Source organism: Budorcas taxicolor, chromosome 22, assembly GCF_023091745.1.
Source record: "Budorcas taxicolor isolate Tak-1 chromosome 22, Takin1.1, whole genome shotgun sequence".
Classification (NCBI taxonomy): domain Eukaryota; kingdom Metazoa; phylum Chordata; class Mammalia; order Artiodactyla; family Bovidae; genus Budorcas; species Budorcas taxicolor.
In genome coordinates, this window is record NC_068931.1 from 42229236 (window position 1) to 42249511 (window position 20276).

Genomic DNA, 20276 nt, shown 5'->3' on the forward strand with positions numbered 1-20276 from the left:
TCCAGTGCACTGAAGGCTCTACTGTTGGAGACACTTATTCAGGAGGTGAGGGCAGACCCCAGAAACCTGCTTTTTTTATAAGTCCTCCCTCTGACGTCAACCTTGGGCTCAGGTGTCAGCTGCACTGGGTACCGGCGAGTTGCCTCGATCAGTTGGGCATCCCCATAACCAGGCGGAGACCAGCTCCCTCCCAGGATGGCCGTGAGGACTCGAGGAGCTCGTGGACATCATGTCCCAGCTCCGGGACCAGGGCAAGTCGAGCCTGGAGCAAGAAGAGCCGGATAGCAGGGTCCGTGGGAACAAGAAGCTGCCGAGCAGGGGCCGGAGATGCTGACAGGGAAGAGGGAGAAAGGACAGAGCGCGTGGGCCCGGCGAGTGTACCCGGTCGGGGGTGTGGCCTCTGGTGGGCGGAGCGCTAGCGGGGCGGGACCCCAGGCACGCTGGGCCCGCGGGGGGGCGGGGCCTAGTCGGGGGCGGAGCCGGGCCGCGCACTGACAGGAGCGCGGCGGGGAGTGAGAGACGCGTCCTGGCGGGAGCTGGCGGCTGCCCAGGCGGGAGCCGAGGGGGCGGAGGGAAGCGGGGTGCGGGGGTGAGGCGGAGACTGGCCGGTCTCTGCCTCTTTCGGTGCGGCGGTTTGCGGGCGCCGCGCGGAGGACGGCGTGGAGGCGCGGCCTGCCTCCCTCCACAGCCCGCAGCGCGCCCGCTCGGCCGACCCGTGGGGAACTTGGGGCCCGGCGAGCTCGCTGCGCACGGTGAGCGGCGGGGGGCGGGCGGGGGCGCTGCTCGGGGTCTGGAGGCCGCGGCTGGGCCGGCGCGGCGGGAGGAGACGGGGCCCGCGCGGCCTGGGCGGCCTGCGGGGGACAAGACGGGCCAGGCGCGAGGCGTCGCTCCTCGCGGGCCTCCGGGGCCACTGTCAGCGCCGCCAGCCGGGCTGCGGCGCTTTGTTCCCGGGGCCCCGGAGGCAGCCGCTCCCAGCTGAGGAGCCGGCTACCTGCCTCTCGGCGCCTCGTTCACCTGGGCGCCCGCTAGGGGCAGCTCGGGGAGGGGCGCGGGGACAGCCGTGAGCCGGGGAAATACCACTGTTCAGTGGTTGGGGCTGATAACTAGTTCAGGAAGCTTCCATTTTCCGACGCCTTCTTGGGCCGCCACGAGTACGGGTCGGCCGCTCCGGGTTCAGTGCAGCGGGCGGCGGGTCCGACGGTCCTGGAGGGGCCCCGCTTTGGCTCCGTCCCCGGGCTTTCTCATCCAAAACCGAGCCGCCCGGGCACAGAGCCCCGGTTCTCTCTCCACCTTCTGTGGCTTTGCTTTATTGTTCTTCCTCACACTTAGGATAAAGGTTTACAGCGATCTGAAAGGCCCATAAATATACCTTTTATCCGTCTCACCTCACCTATTTATTTCATTGATTCCATTTTGAGTGTGTGTTTTAAACCCTAGAAAGTTTTATTTTCTCCTTTTTGAAAATTTAATGACCGTGTTGGTTGTTTTTACCACCGTCAGAATTTGTGCTAGTCTTTTTCTCGTTTTGGACTGTAACATCTTTTTCAGTAATTTTGAAGAATCTGTGGTAGTTAAGGTAAGGAAGTAAAAGAATACCGTCACATTTTGATAAATCAGAGTTCTTAATGCAGCCAATAATTTACTCTTCCCTTTGTTAATCGCTAAAGTATGTCAGGAGCAACTGCCCACTCCTTCCGTTGAGCTGCTTCATTCTAGCTAATTATGTTAAGAGACAAAATGAGGTAGTAATAAGTAACCACTGGAATAGTTTGCATTTTTAAATTTTATTTTAATTGGGAATTAAAATATCATTAAATGTTTTTAAAAATTTATAATGCAATATTAATAGTTTTTTGGGTTTTTTGACTGGCTTAAAGTTGAATAGTAGGCCTGAAACTAAAGCTGAATAGTAATGGTGTAATATTGAAACTACTTATTTGCTTTAACTTTCACAGTCACCATTTCTGGATAGTCTGAGGAATTTCAGAATTCTATACATTTGAAGATGGCTAACAAGATGTTACTATATAAAATTGTAACTTTTTTGAGTGTGTAAGTAATCTTTTGTTGAGAATAATCTTTATAAATGATCACTCAGAAGTCCTAACACAAACAACGAGTCTTAGTTTACTTACTTGTTTTTCATTTTCGTATTTGCTTTTACCTTAGTACTTGCCTTTGAATTAAAATTTTTTGTTTTTTTGTTTGTTTAGCTTCCTGGGAGTTACTGATTGTCTTTGAAGAATCATGAAGTCACTCTCTGTTGTTATGCTTACTCTCCCCATTCTGGTGTTCCTGACATGGGTCCCTATGTCACTGAGTTGTAACAAAGCACTCTGTGCCAGTGATGTGAGCAAATGCCTCATTCAGGTAGGACTAAGAATACTCTTTTTACTAATATTAAAATTTATTATATAGCAAATACAGAATGCAAATACACAGAGAGTGTCTATGTAATACAGGGTAAGAACCGTAACACTAGTCTGGGGTTTTGCCCCCATACTTCACAAACAAACTCAGACTCAAGGAGTTCAGTACAGGAAATAATATCCAGCTTTGTAAACAGGCCGTTACAAGGTGATGAGCTGTCTGTTCAGGTGAATTAAAGGGTTCTGTTGTACAATCGAGTTTACATAGCAAAGAGGCTCACTTACTATATTTAGAAAAAAAAAATTTAGCTAGTCAAATCATAGACAGACTGTTCTCTAAATATAATGTACTAATTGTCTGTTCTGTGTAACAAGTTACCCCAAACAGAGTAGCTTAATGCAGTAAACATTTATTATTTACACAGTTCCTAAGGGTTGGGAACCTAGGAGCAGCTGAGCTGGGTGGTTTGGGGCCAGGGTTTCTCAAGGTCGCAAGTGTTGGGAGAATCTGCTTTCAAGATACTTGACAGTGATCTCTCTCGGCCATCAAGGCAAGCCTTTCTGAAGAGAAAAGTAGGGTTGAGCGATTGGCTTAGTTCACAGAGCTAAAAAGTGGCTGTGGAACGTGGCCTGTGTCTGAACACGAAGGCTATGGTCTTTCCATATGCATACTGATTATTACTGTCCATAAAGTTTTGTTAATTAGTGGTGAACTTCACCTCTTATATAGCTGTTCTCCCTTTTCCCATCCTGTTAGACCATCAGCAGTCTTGTGCCTGTATTAATTAGCCTCTGTTCTAGCTGTTGGCTAAGAAATTCAGTGCACTGCTGAAACTACGTATATTTGAATTCTGTATGAAGTATGACTCAGCCAACTTGCCTGTACTCCTGATATGAGAGCACTTGTGCATATGTACTAGAAGTGATCATGAGTTTTGTAGATGAGAGGTATTCTGTGCTGATTTGTGATGTTTTGGTGCTCATTAATAGTTAACATTATGGGAAGCCTGGCCTTTCTGTGAGTGTGGTTACCACCATCTCATACTCCACATACCCTCCCTTTGCATTTTAAACCAAAACTTTTAACTAGAGAGGCTGGTTGGTTGGTTGTTCATTTTTTCTTTTTTTAAACTCTGGATGTTTTTAAATAGAAGAGAGAAGAATATAATGAACAACAGTAACCATCAGCAGTTACAGCAGTCATTAACCCAGGGCTTCCCTTGCCTCATCTCTGTTCCCTAGCACTGTTAGGGTCCCCATCTCTGTTAGTGTCAAGCAGACCCCTGACTTTATTTTATCAAATTCTAATGTCTATCTCTGAAAGATAAGAACTTGAACATAGCTATCAGCAATTTAAAAATTAAAAATAATTCTTTAATATCATGTAGCTTTATACCTGGAAGTTTTGATTTGACACACTGGCTTAATGGTGGCTGAAAATTTTGTAGTCTTCTCGTGAAGTCCAGCTTTATGCTGTGGTCATAGGGGAATCTGTGCCACTTCCCACATTGTTTCAATGTAGCTTCACTATTCACTATTAGAAATAGTCTCATAATAATTGCTATATTCATGTTGAGATGGAACTCTACTTAAATCTGAAATTATTTTTGACTCTCCAAGACTATGATTTCCATTATTCAGCTAATTAAAAATTGGATTTTATTTAAAGACCTTGTTTGGTAAGGCAGTATTTAAAGAAGAAAGCTTTTGGTTACTGTCGATAAATACTCTTAAAGTTTTTGTTTTGCTATTTAATTTAAAAAATCTGTAATACAAAATGCTTCCAAAAGTAGGTTAAAAAAAATGTGTAAAAACTGGAAAATCAGGTGCAGCTTCTCCTATTAAATGATGATTCTGGTAAACTCATTGGAAGAACATAGGACTCTTTAAAAAATAAAAAACACACACCACGGTTTCATACATGTGAGCATTTCTGATTCCTGTTCCTTCAGAGCCAGGAATCATCTACTCCTTTTCTGGAATAGTGGAGATAGCCCTTGGTAGTGTGTAGTGGCAGAGTGTGTAAGGTTAAAATGAGAGTCTTTTTATTGAGGATTTTCTTAAAACCTTTTCTATTGAATTTTAAAATTTTAGCAATAACTTATTTTCTGCTTGGTAATTTTTCATATTAACACTTTTACTTGTATCGAATATGCCATTTTCTCAGATATCTCTGAGAATTACTAGAAGTTTTATTGATGGAGATGGAGATATGTCTCTCCCCTCCCCCTCGACCCCATTCTGTTACCTAGGTTTCTTTTTCTTCCAAGATAATTTTTTTCTTTCAGTGTATGTTTATTTCATGCATGAGGCTTTCCTCAAATGTACAATATTCCTTTGATGTCTTTTATAGTTAAGAATGAAGCGTAAAAGTCTGATTGGCCAGACTGTTTGTGGCAGGGCTGGCATACATAGACTGGAGGGTATCACTTGAGGGTCAGAGAAGTCCTCGATGCTGGATCTGCTCTGAGGATGATCATTTTCCTGAAGTGAAGTTTTTGGTTTGTTTTGAATGGTTGATGTTTGTGCTGTTTGGGGTGGTAGTTGATTGGTAGATACCTGGTTCTTGTCATTTTTGCCCTTGTGTGGAGGATAGCCTGACTGGTCAGGTAGAAACTTGAACTTTATGCCCTCTTCTAGTCCTGTTCTCTTCACTTGAGGAATAGATTGGTTATTGACCTTTCACGTGTTAAGAATTATCAGCTGGGATCTTTGGGCCTCGTAAATGCTTCTCTTATAAGGGATCCCCAGAATTATATTCAAATTTGCATATGTACAGTTTTCTAAGAGAAGAGTCCCTAGTGTTCAGGAGGTTCTTAGGGTGGTTGACGGCCCTGAGAAGGTGAGGAATTGCTGGGGCTTTGTTTGCCATCACACATACTGAGTTATTAAAATTCCACGTTTCCACTCAACATAGATCAAGGCACATTGACATTTTAGATGGCAATGATAGCTTTTCTCCTTAAACTTGCAGAAAAACATGCACAGAAACAGAGATGGGAGATAAGAACTTTAAGGAAGGCCATGCTGTAGAAGAAACTTCCTCCTAAGAGGGCATTTAGCTTTGCTTTTTGTTCTTTTGGTTTGGTTTGAACAACATCTGTCGTGTTGAAATGATGTACTGTGAGGATAAGTTAGAACATTTGTTTATGTTTGAGCCCTCGGCAACTCATGAAACAACTAAATATAAAACATTTTCTGGAAGCTCAGAGTTGTGTAAATGTGTTTCACCAACACAGTCATTCCTACCCCTCCTACAAGTTGCTGTGTAGAAGGGTGGTCCCTGTGTAAGTATTTATCTTGTGCTGACAGGAAAGAAAGCTAATTTTAACATCAGGAAAGCAATATTGTCATCTTGGTATATTCCTTTGCTCATATAACGAGTGGTTGAGCTGTCCTCTTTTAGGGGAAAAATGGTAATATAAGATTTTGCTTTTAACAAAATCTTTCCTGTTTTTTTCTTCTGCCTTTTTGAAAAGAATACTTAAAATTTGGATCAATATTACACTTCTGCTGCTGAAATCTCCAGACCCTTTTTGTATTAAGAACTGAAAAACCCCTTATTGACTTATATTTTTAGCTAATATTTATGGTCATATTTAGGATGATATAAACATTATATTTCATGAAGCTATTCAAACTTGGGTTCAGAGATCACTGATGCATTCTTTTAGCACTTTGCCTGTTGTCTGAATATTTATTTTGCACTTTTACGAACTAAATCAACAGTCTGGTTTTTTTTATTCTACAAAGTTATTTAACTACTCAATAAATCTTAGATTATCTGAAACAAGTTGAAATTTCAAAGTAGTTTCTCACTAATAATTCTAGCTTTTTAAAATGTATTTCAAGTTAAAATTGTAAATAGTTCAGGTAACTTCAGGGTTTTCTTAATCACAGTAAACTAAAAAATTAACTTCCTCTCCCTTGTGCCTTAATCAGTGCTAATTAAATTCCATGTTTTTGCTGCAGTTATTTGGCTTGGTTACTACACTAGTAACATTTGCTGTAAAGTATGCAGTGTTTCTTCTTTCCTTTTATGAACATTACTATGTTTTCCCTTTTTTTCCTACTTCCCTGTCTTTAAAGGTTGTGACTCTGACTTATTTTTGTCCTGTTTTGCTTCAGGGAACGCCTCCTGAAAATCTTTGAAATTAATATCCAGAAGTAATAAGTCATACCTAATGTAATTTAAGGGAAGAATAAGTCATTGTTTCCCTTCAAAGCAAAGGTGCAGGGGACTTCCCTGGCAGTCCAGTGGTTAAGACTTCGTGCTTTCCTACATGCTGCATGGTGGGGCCAAAAAAAAAAAAAAACCACCCCAAAGATGAGGATTTTATCGGGACACTTGGAAGTTTTTAAATGTAATGTTCATAGGGAGAATAGTAAAATAACTCCCCATTCACCCATCACTCAGCTCCAGCAGCAGTGGTCAGCATATGGCCAGTCTGGTCTCTTCTCTACCTCCTCCCACTTCACCTCATCTGGATGATTTTAAAGAAATGCTTTGGGGTACTTTTGAAGTAGAATTAAAGTTTTGTTATGAGGTTATATAAAAAATGGGTGTAATTTAATATATTTTGGTAGTTCATGTATATACATGAACTTGTATGTTGATCTATTTAACCAAAAGGATAAATTCTGTTTTTGTAATGTTAGTAGTATTTCACTTAAGTTTATATTATTTTCAAGACAAAAGTTTGCCAATTAGAATTTAGACATGTTGATAAGATTTGAGTTAGATATTGCTGTCCCAAGTTTGAAAGTCTGTCTGATGTCCTCCTTAAAGAGTATTCGTATGTCAAAACAGATTTGTTGTAACTAACATAATTATAATTATGTTTATTCTTTCAAATAAAGGTTAATTATTTGAAGATGTGTTGTTTATATTTGGTTTTTAAACACTCATTTGACCTAAGTAAGGGTTGTGAAAATTGTGTCATCACAGGTACAGTTTGATTCCTTGTTGGTTACTGATGTTCCCACAGTGTTCATTTTCATAATTACCTTTGTTCTGACATTCCTGGGGGTTTTAGGTCATGATATTATAAATAGTTACGGTTTGTTTAGTTTAATATTTAAGGACCTCAGCTTATGTTTTTGAGTGTCTTTTTTTTTGTACTGTACACAATTAAACTGTATCTTAAGAAGTCCTACTACCTAAATTTAAATTTGCCTTGATAAAAATATTGTGTTCTCAAAGGGACGCCAAAAAACACATAGAAGAAGAAAAAGGAAAGGAAGCAATTTATAGTCCTGTTTAGAATCTAAATACTGACTACTCTTAATGTTTGATACAGTCCTTTTTATTCTATGTTTAGGTGATTTTTAACCCTTTAATATAGAATAAAGGTTATTGTATATTAATACAACTTTCACATTCTGCATTTTTCACCAGCATTGCTTTATGTTTCTTTGTTTTTTAAAAAATACATGTTAGCGAAATTTAGTTTGAAATTAAAATAGAGAAATGTATTTTCAGAACTATCTTTTGCGTTACTTTTTTTAATACCAGTTTATGTTATATAATGCTTTATACTTTTCAGGTCAGATTTGTTAAAATAATAAATTTATGGGCCTCAGTGTACTATACTGGTCCTTCAAAAATGAGATGAGGTATTCCTTAGTCTCCCAAAGCTTTTTGGGGGTAAGATTGGTCTCATCTGCTCATGTAACCACTACAGCAGTTGAGGTAGGGAGGATTTTCATCACCCTTAAAAGTCCCTTCGTGCCCAGGGAGTCAAGACTAACCTCCTCCCCATCCTCAGTACCTTCCCACCACTGGTTGATTTTTGTTCCTGTAATTTCACCTTTCCCAGAATGTCTGCTAACAGGATCGCACAGTGTGTTCCCTTTTGTAGCTACTGGCTTCTTTCAGTTAGTAGAGTGCTTCTGAGATTGACCATGCCGCTGTGTGTGTCAGGGAGTCCTTTCTTGGTCTTGCTGAGTGATGTTCTGTTGTGTGAATTTCTTCATCTGTTCACTCGCTGATGGACATGGATTGTTTCTAGTTTGGGGTGATGATGAATGAAGTTATTTACTTTCATGTATAGGTCTTTGTGTGGATGTATGTTTTCATTTCTCTTGTGTAAATACTTAGGAGTGGGACTGCCGGATCACAAAGCATCTGAGAAACTGAGACTTAGTGTGACATGCTGCCATTTGCGGGCCAGGACTTGAATCCAGACCCTACAGGGTCCAAGTCATTTGCTGTCCACTAGACTCTAATGCTGTTTCCAGTGATGATATTTCCCTGTTTTAACAATGGTGCTAACAAATCTCTCAGATTTTGGCAACAGTTAAAGAGTGGAGATATCTACCAGCGAATTTACATCAGAATATAAATACAAATTTCCCTCAAGTGACCAGTTTCCATCTCTGACCTGGAAGTATGGAAGTTTATAAAATGAACTCTTTCATAAAGAGTTTATAAAATAAAACTCTTTCATAAATAGTTTATAAAATGAAACTGTAAGTCTTGGCTTAGTCTTAGATGAATAATGCCCCCCAGTTTATTTTGCATAGAGGATTAAGATCTCGCCAGCACCTTAGTCATACAGAGAATAAGATTTTCCACTAAAGATTGAATAGTCATATGAAATCTGTCTTTTGGCATGAAAAAAATTGAAATTCTTTTTAATATTCAAGATTTTCACTGATACTAACATAGTAAAAATACATTTTAAATGATTAGACTCTTCCCACAACTTTTCATCCTGCCATGTTTTCATTTCATAGAGGCTTTTGAAGCAGATTACCAAATTATCTCTAAATACTCACGCTGGTCAATGTAGGCTAGCTCAAACATATAAATTTCTGTTTTCTATTTAGTATAAGGTTTCAGTTTTTTCCACTGTAAATGTGTTGAACGGTATGACCACCATGCTTTAAGAACACCTAGCGTGGTACTTTGCAGAGGTGGAGATGAATGCCCCCCTGGCTCTGGCTCGCGGAGGCCTTGGGGCTGGAGCAGCCCTGAGGCAGAAGAAGGACACTGGAGCCCAGTTGGGTTGGGTTGCTGACCCGCCCCCTCCAGCCTTTCATCTGGACCAGGAGCAGCACCCACACTTTCCCTGAGACTTGCAGACCAGGGAGGCAGTGATGTGATCATTAACTGGCTGAAGCAAAAACAGAATTAGGTATTAAATCCCAGCTCACTGGTTTTGCAGCTCATGCCAATGATACTTATTTTACCTTTACAAACAATGATTAAACTTGGGCAGTAGCACTTGTCATTGTATTCGAGTACTGAGAGTGAAAGATATAATAGTGCCTTCGATTAAACAACCTGAAGGGTTAGCTGAGTTTAATTATGGGCTTGTTCTAAGAAAGTAATAACTATAATTATTGAAATGCTAAATTAATGAGAAGCTTTATGTTGTTATTTATATTAATAAGCTTTATGTTTTAAAAGCAGGAATAGCGATCCAGAACCGGGGTCATATCTCAGCCACTTACTAATTGAATGATGTATAAATTCATAACATATAAAAAATAGAGATAAATAATAACTTGGTAAGGGCTTTATGAGCTTTAACATAATGTTTATAAAACTCTTAGCACAGTGCCTGTTAATGTTACATAAAACCCACTTAGGAATTCTGGGGGAGGCAGTGGTAGAACAAAAGTGGAGGCAATAGGTCAGGCTTTCTTTCCAGCTCTATGGGCATCCAGTTTGGTTGGGATCCTACATTCAGCCTACAGAGTGGTGCTCAGGGTTGGTCACGGGGCATTTAGTGAACTAGTAAATAGCCAGTCCACACAGAAATCCCACATCTCAGCACAACCAGCTCTCTAGTTAAGGTGGCGGCTTTGAAGTGAAAGTGATGTAGAAGGTAATCTTTCTGAAGCTGGTACTGGAACATGGACAGGCTGTGAAAGGGGTGAAGAATTTCAGAAGAAAAGGGAACTTTGTGCACTGTTGATGGGAATATTAATTGATACAGCCAATGTTAAGAACATTTTGAAGGTTCCTCAAAAAATTAAAAATAGAACCATCACACATCACATGATCTAGCAATTCCACATCTGGGGATATATTTGAAGGAAGCAAAAACCCAACTCTGAGAGGTATCTGCACCCCTATGTTCATAGCAGCATTACATACAACTGCCAAGATAGGGAAACCTCAGTTTCCACTGATGAATAAATGGATAAAGAAGTTATGGTGTGTGTGTGTATTTGCATATATTTGTATACATATATATGCACACACACACACAGGGATGTGGAATATTATTCGGCCATAAAAAATGAGGAAATCCTACCATTTGCAACAACATGGATGGACCTTAAAGGCATTGTGCTAAGTGAAATAAGTGCAAAAAGCCCCAACAAACTCATAGAAAAGGAGGTCATATTTGTGGTTGCCAGAAGTGGGATCACTGGGAGGGGAAATTGGAGGAAGATCAAAAGGTACCAACTTGCAGTTATAAGTAAGTCTTAGGGCTGTAATGTCCCACATGGTGACTGTAGTTACTGCTGCTATGTGACATATAGGAAAGCTGTTAAGAGAGTAGATCCTGAGAGTTTTCATCATAAGGAGAAATCTTTTTTTTTTTTTCATTTTATCTATATGAGATGATGGATGTTAGCTAAACCTACTGCAGGGATCATTTCACAATGTAAATCAAACCATCATGCTGTACACCTTAAATGTGAAAGTTTAATGTATGTCAGTGTTAATTACAGTGAGTGATGTATGTCAGTTACCTCTCACTAAAACTGGAGATATCATTTTGCAAAAAATTATGTCATATAAGAATGATGGATTGACTCTAATGGTCTAGAAACATAGTAAGATTAATTGGGATGAATATTGTACTATGTTTATATATATATAATATATAATAATATATATATATAATGTCACCAACTGGAGAAAGCCAAGTAAGCCATGTGTTTCCATAGAGTTTCCTTTAGGTTGGGTTTGTTAGCAGTGGCTCTGGTGGCCAGAGGAGGGATAGAGGAGAGGCTAAAGGAATTACCTGAAGCTTCATGTACAAAGCAAGCCGCATTAATTAGTTTCATGCAGTAACAAACCATCCCAAAGCTTTGTGACTTGAAACAATAACCATTTATTTTGCTTTTCTTTCTGTGGATCAGCAGCTTGGGCCTTTATCAGCCGAGTGGGTTTTCTGGGCTTATTCTTGTGGCTCTTGTCAGCTGCTGGTTGATTGGAGGATGGCTGAGCCGGGGTGGCTTCAGAGGGATTGACTTGTCCATGTGGCTCTCTCTGGGGCTTCACATGGCAGCTGGGCAAAATTCTAAGAGGAGTGGAAACACCCCAGGTCTCTTCAGGCCCACACTCAGAACTGACACTAAATCACTTCCACCAAATTCTGTTGATTAGAGCAAATTTCAAGATGACTTCCATTCAAGAGGTCTGGAAATAGACCCTTGTCTCTTGATCAGAAGAGCTGCAAAGAGGGTGACATGGGGAGGGGAAGGATTGTTGCCCATTTTGTAAACAGTCAGCCATGCCAGGCACGTTTAGCTTAATGAAAATAGCTGTTAAAAGATGCTGTTATTTACACTTTACATATTGAGGAGCCACAGCTCCCACTACAAGTCAACTGGCCATGCATTTGACAGTGAATCTAATAGCTGGAAAGTGGATTCTGTTCTTGTGGTGAGTGTGTTGTGTTAATATGGGTGATGAAGTTATAGGTTATGAAGTAAAATCTCTTTATTTTGTTTCAAAATAAAATAAAAGGATCCAAAATGCATTCATTGAATGTGTCCAAAAGAAAATCTGAATCTCCTGAGATCTAAGTAGTACTTGAATCTAATTCCAAGTATAAATATCTTATGTTCCTACAAATAGTTAATTATGTTAAATTTAAAAAAATAATGTGCCAAGAGTAAATTACTATAAATGCAGTTGTTATGGAGTGCTTTTTTGCTGCAAAAAAGTAGCGGTTTTAAATGTAGTTATTTGGAATTTTAAGTCTGAACGTCTGCTTCGTTTCTAGGAGCTCTGCCAGTGCCGCCCTGGAGAAGGAAACTGCTCCTGCTGTAAGGAGTGCATGCTGTGTCTTGGGACCCTCTGGGATGAGTGCTGTGACTGTGTTGGTAAGTTGATGTTAAGTTTGTTAATATTTCCTATCATAGAATCCTTGACTTTAAGAGACCTTAAATAGTATAAATGTATTTTGTGTACATAGACTAGGGTGTGTATAAGATATTGTAGGTATATAGAACATCATTGCATTTGCTTGTTTCGAATAGTATTTACATATATATGTGTTTGTATTTTTATAGAAAAGGTGTGGGAAGAAATTCTTGTGAAATAAGAGTAGAGGAACAAGCAGAAGATTCTTTTTTTACCCTTTATTTTTAATTTTTGTACTGTTTGTACATATTTTTTAAGTCATGCAAATTTTATTTTAATTTTAAATTTTATTTATTATTTTAAATGAGAGAGGTCAGAAATAGGTGCCTGGGGGCCAGGGGTTGGGGTGGGTCAGTCTTGGCAGAGAGCAGAGTTGTTTGTTGGTTTTTCTTTTGGCTGCACTGTGCGGCATGCAGGATCTTACTTCCCCGATCAGGGATCAAACCTGTGGCCCCTGCAGTGGAAGTGGAGAGTCCTAACCACTGAACTGTCAGGGAATTCCATTAGCTTTCATTTTAATTTCCAAGAGCCCTCTTCTGATTGTCCTTGTAAGGGGGCATGCTCTTGTTTTATAGATAGAATAGGTCTGCTGCTGCTGAATCTTCCCGGAGTTCCACGGTGGCATGGGCCTGAGGGAGACTGTTGCGGTGACATTCAGCTCTTGCACTCTCCCAAAGAGGAGTTAATGTTTCAGTGTCTTCTTCTCTTTTACGCTGTACTGAGTTCTGAGACAGCCACAGCCAATTTGCCTTTTCCTGCCCCTATATCTCGGAATCTAAGATAGTACCTGGAACAGTGTCTGGCACACAGAACACATGCCAATGTTTTGTGACTGTCAAATAAATGAATTCTTACTGCATTGTCCTCCCAAAATGGACAGTTTATTCTCTGCCCTTGATGGGTGTAGTTTTGTGTGTGTGTGTGATGTTAACTGAAATAAAAGAAGTTTGAATTGCTTTAGAGCATTAAATATAAGTTAATTTAGTATGTATAATGAAAGCAAAAAAGAGACAGTGGTATTAACCCCTGATAAACATGTAAAAGCATTCATCATAAACATGGAGGCCAAATACACGAATGTACTTGTATCATTAACTAAAATACTGTTTGAGTGAGAGAATGTGTGTATGTGAGAGAGTGTGTGTGTGAGAGAAAGAGGTTGTGTGTGTGTGTGTGTGTGTGTGTGTGTGTGTGTGTTAAGAGAGAGAGAGAGAGAAAGAGTATATGAGAGAGTGTGTGTATCTTTTAACCATCACACAATAGTGCCATTTGGCTTTTTCTAGGAAGAGTTCTTCCACTGAGAAAGATTAATTATACATGTTCATATCTCTACAATTTTAGAAGTAACTGGTGAGCTTCTTAGCTAGTTTCCCCCTCCAAAATATTATTTACCTTTAAGGATTTAATGACCGGTTTTCAACTTTGAGTTAATTCATTACATACCTTCATCTCTCATTTTAACTTCAGCTGCTGTTTCTAGCATAGAGTTTAGATATTCCAGATCTTTCTGTGCAGCAGTGCTCTCCTCCTTGTAGGCAGCTCTCCTCCAAGTTGGGCTCCCTTGGTGTTCTTTTCAGACCTATGGCTGCACCTCCCTTCTAAGTCGGGCCCAGACTTCTGAGGGGACCCAGATTAGAGGGGTCCCTTCTCCTACTGTGGACTTGAACCATGCACTTTGTCCAGCAAGCTTTCTCCTCCAGCAGCCTTGTGTAAGAGCATCTGTTCCTTTTTTCTGATTTTCTCTTAAGAGGAACTGCCATAGCTTATTTCATCTTTGCTGTTCAACATACTCCTCAGATGCTGTGGTGTTTAGATCCTGGATCTCTACCCACAGGCTTTGTTTTGGGTATGTGTGTGTTTGTTTTGTTTTTGCTTTTCCAAATATACACAGAAATAGAGAGCACAGTGAACTGCTGTTTAATGGTCCCCAGTGCCATCAGCCATGCCTGCTCCGCCCATCATCTGTCTGTGTGTCTGTCCCTGCCTTGTTTGTTTGGACTGTTAGAAAGTAAATACATAGTTTTACTGTACCTCCAAACTGCTTTAGTTATTCATCTGAAGAAAGAGTGAGTTTCCTTACATAACATAATATCAGTGCCGCAGCTAACATGTTTAACAGTACTTCTTCACGTCTAACACCCAGTCCTGTTCAGATTGCCCTAGTTGCCTAAGTGTTGTTTATTGCTGTTTCAGTCAAAGCAAGATCTATCAGAGTCCACTTAGTATATTTGATTGTTAGGTTTCTTTAGTTTCTTTTATTCTAAAAAAGTTCCACCTCCCCTCATCACCTTTTAAAATTCCATTGACTTGATGAAGGCACTAGAGAGTTGTGGTGGAAAATATGCCACCTTCTGGATCTGACTGAGAGCTTCTTGTGGTTATTTAACTTGTTGCTCTGTCCTCTATGTTTCCTATAGACTAGAAGACTAAAAGGAAGAACCTTCCCTTCTCCTCCATTTTTAAATTCATTTATTTATAATATAAGGACTCATAAATCGCTATTTTATTCATAGAGTGGTAATCCATTAATGTTAAAATTGTCAGTTTGGCATAGAGTGGTAATCCATTATTGTCAGTATTTATTTTAATGTTAAAATTGTCAGTTTGGCCAATGGGAGCCTTTTCAGGTTGCCTCCCATGTCTTTTGGCATGTCCCATCATTCATTAATCACTCCCTTACTTTCTGGCACAGAAAGGTGTGCCAGGGTCATTTTGGACATTCCCTAACCCACCTCTGGAGTCACTCTTTTCCCCAAGGAGCTTTGTTCCTCTTAGCCAAGTATAGGTATTTAGAAAACAAGATCTGGGCCCTTGGTGTACTCAATGTTACTAGGGTGTCATTGCCTCTAGGCCCTCTTAGCCAAAAAGCTAGGAAAGTGTCTGTGTACAATATTAGAAGGCACCTGACTTTACTATTTTGCAGCTTGGGTTTCAAGGCACTACCTAATAATATCTCATGACATTTCAATCAGTGAAAAAAAGAAATTTTATTCCCTTTGCCTTCCTTCCCATCTCCCCACACACACAACCCCCCCACCCCCACCCCCTCCGCCAGGTATGTGTAACCCTCGAAACTATAGCGACACGCCACCAACTTCGAAGAGCACAGTGGAGGAGCTTCACGAGCCCATCCCTTCCCTCTTCCGAGCGCTCACAGAAGGAGACACCCAGCTGAACTGGAACATCGTCTCCTTCCCTGTTGCAGAAGAGCTCTCACATCACGAGAACCTGGTTTCATTTTTAGAAACCGTGAACCAACCCCACCACCAAAATGTGTCTGTTCCCAGTAACAACGTTCACGCTCCATATTCTAGTGACAAAGGTAACTGCCAAAGTCGACTTTTTCTCTCTTGCCCCTCTTGCTTTCTGTGTGGTCTGTGAAGCCTGTTTTAACATCTTTTAGAGCAGCTTTTTGGTTTTGAGTGTGTACAGTCTTAAGTAAGTTCTGGACTTTAATAACCCATCCCTGAGTAAACAAGGAGTTGTTCTCACAACTCTTTCAGACTCTCGATGATAAAGCCTACACTGAAAAATAGATAACCTGGTTCTAATTTTATTTGCATTAGGTTTTCGTTGTTATTTTCATGAGACAGCAACAGTTGCTTACCTTATGCAGAGCTGTTCATCATCAGGTAACATCTGGAGCGTCCTAGGAGCCCAGGTTTCTGTAATAGCATTGATGTCATGAATGATGCCAGGCCATCAGCTCAGTTTTGTAATGAGCCAGCTGGTATTACAGGCACCTGATTTCCAGGTGTAGCCTGAGCCCAGCCAGTGGTCTGCAAGTGAGTGTTGTTGGTCAGCCAGGAAACTGAATGAAAGAGTGACATGTAAGACTTGGAGAAGCGTGTTTAGGAACATGTCTTAGTGAGCAGTCACACCTGAACTTTGGAATGTAAGAGGGATGTAACTTTCATAAAATCTGTGATGTTTCCAAATACAACTCTCCACACAGGTCCACTGTGGAAGGATAAGACAGGTTTGAGTATTACAGTTATTTCTTATAATCTGAGATGCGTTATGCACAAGCAGTATAGTTTATGCTTTTTTGTTTCCCTTTCTTGTTGTGCCCTCCATTACAAGCCTACCTATCTGAAGTAGTGTAAACTTCAGCCCTCAACAGTAAAAGCAGATCAGTTTTTGATAATAAAGAGTAAGAATCCGTAATTCCCCTCAGTTTAAAGTGCTTTATAAGACAAATTCTGGGTCTTGGGAAACTTCAGAAATGTACGAATATGTCTTACTACCACTTTCCCATTATTGAAATACAGATAATCAACATGCTAGATGTTAAATAATTCATAAGTTTTTCTCAAAGATTATTCAAATTCATGAACTAATAATAAGCACGAAGCTAATTACTAGAGACACCAACCAGGGTAATTTCTAACAACCAGTGCTGAGTTGTGCCACATTGCTAACCACAGTGCATCCTTTGAATTTCTTAAGTTTATATTATTGTAAATTGTCAGTATAAATTTGGAACAGTATTTCCCAAACTTGTTTTAGCTGGAGGATCCTCTCCTTATCGGAGGTGCCCAATGGTCTCCTTCCAGGTCAAAGTGAAATTTGAGGCAGCGGTGAGGGAAGCCCTCTGTGTCTGAGCTGGAGCAGGAGACTCCCTCCTCAATGTGACTACAGATGTGTTCTTTTCCCTGCACCTCACCCACCATCCTGGGCAGGCTCACAGCAAGAGAGCTTAGATAAATAACTTGTTAGCAGTGTTCGGCTAGGTATTAGAGCATTTCCTCCTTTTCCTATGCATTGCTCTGAAACCTTACTTAATCTTTGGTTTTTCAGAACACATGTGTACCGTGGTTTACTTTGATGACTGCATGTCCATACATCAGTGTAAAATATCCTGTGAGTCCATGGGCGCTTCCAAGTATCGCTGGTTCCACAATGCCTGCTGCGAGTGCATCGGCCCAGAGTGCATCGACTATGGTAGCAAAACTGTCAAATGTATGAACTGCATGTTTTAAGGAAGGAGAAGTTGTACAGACAGAAGCAGTTTCGTCAGAGGTGTGATATGGAAAGCTATTCAGTGATGTCTCCTGGTTGCATCCAAATGCAGCAGATTGAGAAAATGTAAAGAGTTTGGACCGAGTTACTTTTAAAGTCTGACAAATCGAGGGTTGTTCTGACTTCCAATTCTAACTGCTCTTCCTGCCTGCTGCTGGCAGGAGCCCTTTCTTCAAAACACCTACAGCCTTGGTCATCTGAGGAGCAAGTGCACAGAGAATGCCTGCCGAAAGGAGAAGCTTCTAACACAAAGCCTCTTGTCGTTTTCTGCCACATTCCAGAAGCCTCTTGTGTCAAAGGTTTAGAGCATGTTAATGAGTTATGATTTCTTCATTGTACTACTCCTAGGACGCTGAATTTTTAGAGTTGTTTGCCGTTTTCCACTGTGCCTGGTATTATTTACCCATTCTGTGCGTAGAGTAGATAGTCATATAGATCATTCTGAGATCTCACCGAAAGATCACCATAAAAGTTTAATTTGAAACCCCTTTACATTGGTTTTTGAAGGTAAACGCTTACTGTATTTTACAATGTAGAACTCTCTGGTTCTGACTCAGTTCTGCACTCCACATATGACAAAGCTGTAGGGAGAGTCTCTCCTCCTCTAACCCAGGCCCAGAGTGCTGGTGTGGGTCATAAGGAGCATCTTTACAAGAATTGCCTGGCACACCTGAGGCTTTGTGAAGAGGACGGCTTGGTAAGCAAGAAGGGAGAGCTTTTCTGACTTAAGGTACCAGTGTAAAGAGCTCCAGGAATGGGAAACCACTGCCACCTGGACTCCAGGGACACAGCGCCCCTTGTATGGAGATGGCAGCCCTGTGCTTGCTGGACGGGGAAATGAGCCCGCTCAGGCTTAGTGCCGCGTCCTCCAGTGGACGGGTGGTCGGAGGGGACAGAGCAGAGAATCCAGGTATGAAGGAGGAGGGTTGAAAATGCCTGGATTCTAATAGAAACAAACTTAAAACTATTTACATTCATTATTTTGTTATTTTGTAACCTTTCCTTTAGGTTTGTATCTGAATCAAGTGTTCTCCCTAAACATAGGCAATCACACACTAGGAGGTTAAGATTATGAACTGCTGCCTGCCCCCACCCCAACCCCCAGATAATTCTGTTCAAGACGACATTAACTCTAAATACACTACAGAACATTGTGTCAGTGAAGATAAGCTTAAATAGTATGTGCCCTTCTTGGTAATAAAATCTTGATCTTCAAGGGTGAAACTGAAACGTACATGTTTATGTTCAGAGACTCTTAGCTTTACAAAATTATTAATTTCTCAAATAGTATATATTTGAATTATAAATAACTTTCTAGGAATACCTCTTTGTATATCTAAATATTTTAGTATATAAAAATAGATAATGCTTTTCGTATTCATTATCTGAACAGTAGTTATAAGATCATATGTGATGTTATGATTAACTTTCATAAAATATAAAGACTTGATACCTTTTCTCTCTTTCAGATAACTCTAATGAACACTCAAGGTACTTTAGCCTTTTAAAAAGTTGAAATTTAGCTCATGGATGTATTTTTCAGATGAGAAAACATTGGGATGTCTTTTTACTTTTACCTAGAATGCCTCTGTTTACAAGTGCCTTGAAAACAAACATTAGCTCCCTTTCTTCACTAATAACTATAAAACCAAAGGTTTTATTGAACTTGAGAGAAAATTTTAAAGAAATCTGCAGCCAGCTGCTTCATTTCCACTTTACTGTTTTTCAGAGTCATTTATACTTAGGAATAGAGGAATGCTTTTGTGTTTATTGACAACATGCTTAATTTTCCATAAATATGTCAGCAAGCTTTTCTTTTAATTGCATTTATCTTCCTTTTTTGGTGTTCATTATTAAACTCTAAAATATAATATCACTTATTGGAAGAATAATTTCTTGAACCATGTTGTGTTTTAACTGATTTTTCTTATCACTATTTCTCCCAATAGAAATTATCCCTAAATATAATGGTAAGTTTTACATTCAAATTTACTTAACCTTTTGACTTACGAAGGAGTGAAAAGAAAGGATTCACCTAAACAATTCCGTTTCCAATTCTGTAATGTATTTCAGGTTTTGAACAATAGTTTTCCAAATTAAAAGTATAGCATTTGGGAAACTGATAGCTCTTCTATGATTTATACCATCTATTATCATTCTAAGCACAATTCACTTCTACATTGAAGCTCTGGTTTAAAAAAAAATCAAAAGTCATTTTGTTACCTTTTTTATAACTGATCCAAAAAAATTAAATCTTAAACCAGTAGGTGTTCTAAAAGTCATATATAAAAGTTTCAGTCTTTTAGTAAGACATGTCTGTGCTTTTCTGAGCCCCCCAGTAATATCTAATTATTACTAAGACTGTGCTCACAACAGTAGCACCAAATCAAATGATAATCCAAGTGCAGTAAGATACATAGATGCTATAAGAGAGCCATTCGTTTAGAAATATGATTTCTAATGTTTTAGAAAGCAAAATTGATAAAATGTTTGGATATTTGAATAACTTTACTAATAGAACAGCATCACAATAGAGAAAAGAAACCAAGACTTCTGGAAAATGAGGTAAATGTAAAAAGCCACATATTTAAAGTTTGTTTTTAATGAAATCTTCATTGAAGATTTTTAAAGTCTATTCTTTCCCAAGAGTTTATGTTTATTGTATTTTACATGATCTATGACATATAAAATTATGTATTTTTTCCTTTGGTTGTCCCTATGAACAAAAAAGTATTTTAATAAAAAATTGAAATGAGTGTGCAGTGTTCTTT

General features: G+C 39.7%; 1 protein-coding gene across 1 annotated transcript; it reads left to right on the forward strand.

The window, feature by feature from the left end:
• The first annotated feature begins 656 nt into the window (after positions 1 to 656).
• Positions 657 to 18686, forward strand: TWSG1 (twisted gastrulation BMP signaling modulator 1). The gene is made up of 5 exons (XM_052660506.1): positions 657 to 752; positions 2214 to 2370; positions 12344 to 12443; positions 15539 to 15805; positions 17284 to 18686. Exons 2-5 carry the CDS (start codon positions 2248 to 2250, stop codon positions 17463 to 17465), a joined length of 672 nt encoding a protein of 223 aa, XP_052516466.1. The 5' UTR covers positions 657 to 752; positions 2214 to 2247; the 3' UTR covers positions 17466 to 18686.
• The last annotated feature ends 1590 nt before the right edge of the window (positions 18687 to 20276 follow it).

Bases quoted from the DNA above. Each gene is read 5' to 3' on its own strand.
- TWSG1 (XM_052660506.1), top strand. From the start codon at position 2,248: ATGAAGTCACTCTCTGTTGTTATGCTTACTCTCCCCATTCTGGTGTTC. The intron at 2,371-12,343 runs GTAGGACTAAGA...CTTCGTTTCTAG, and splicing joins TGAGCAAATGCCTCATTCAG to GAGCTCTGCCAGTGCCGCCC. The intron at 15,806-17,283 runs GTAACTGCCAAA...TTGGTTTTTCAG, and splicing joins TCCATATTCTAGTGACAAAG to AACACATGTGTACCGTGGTT.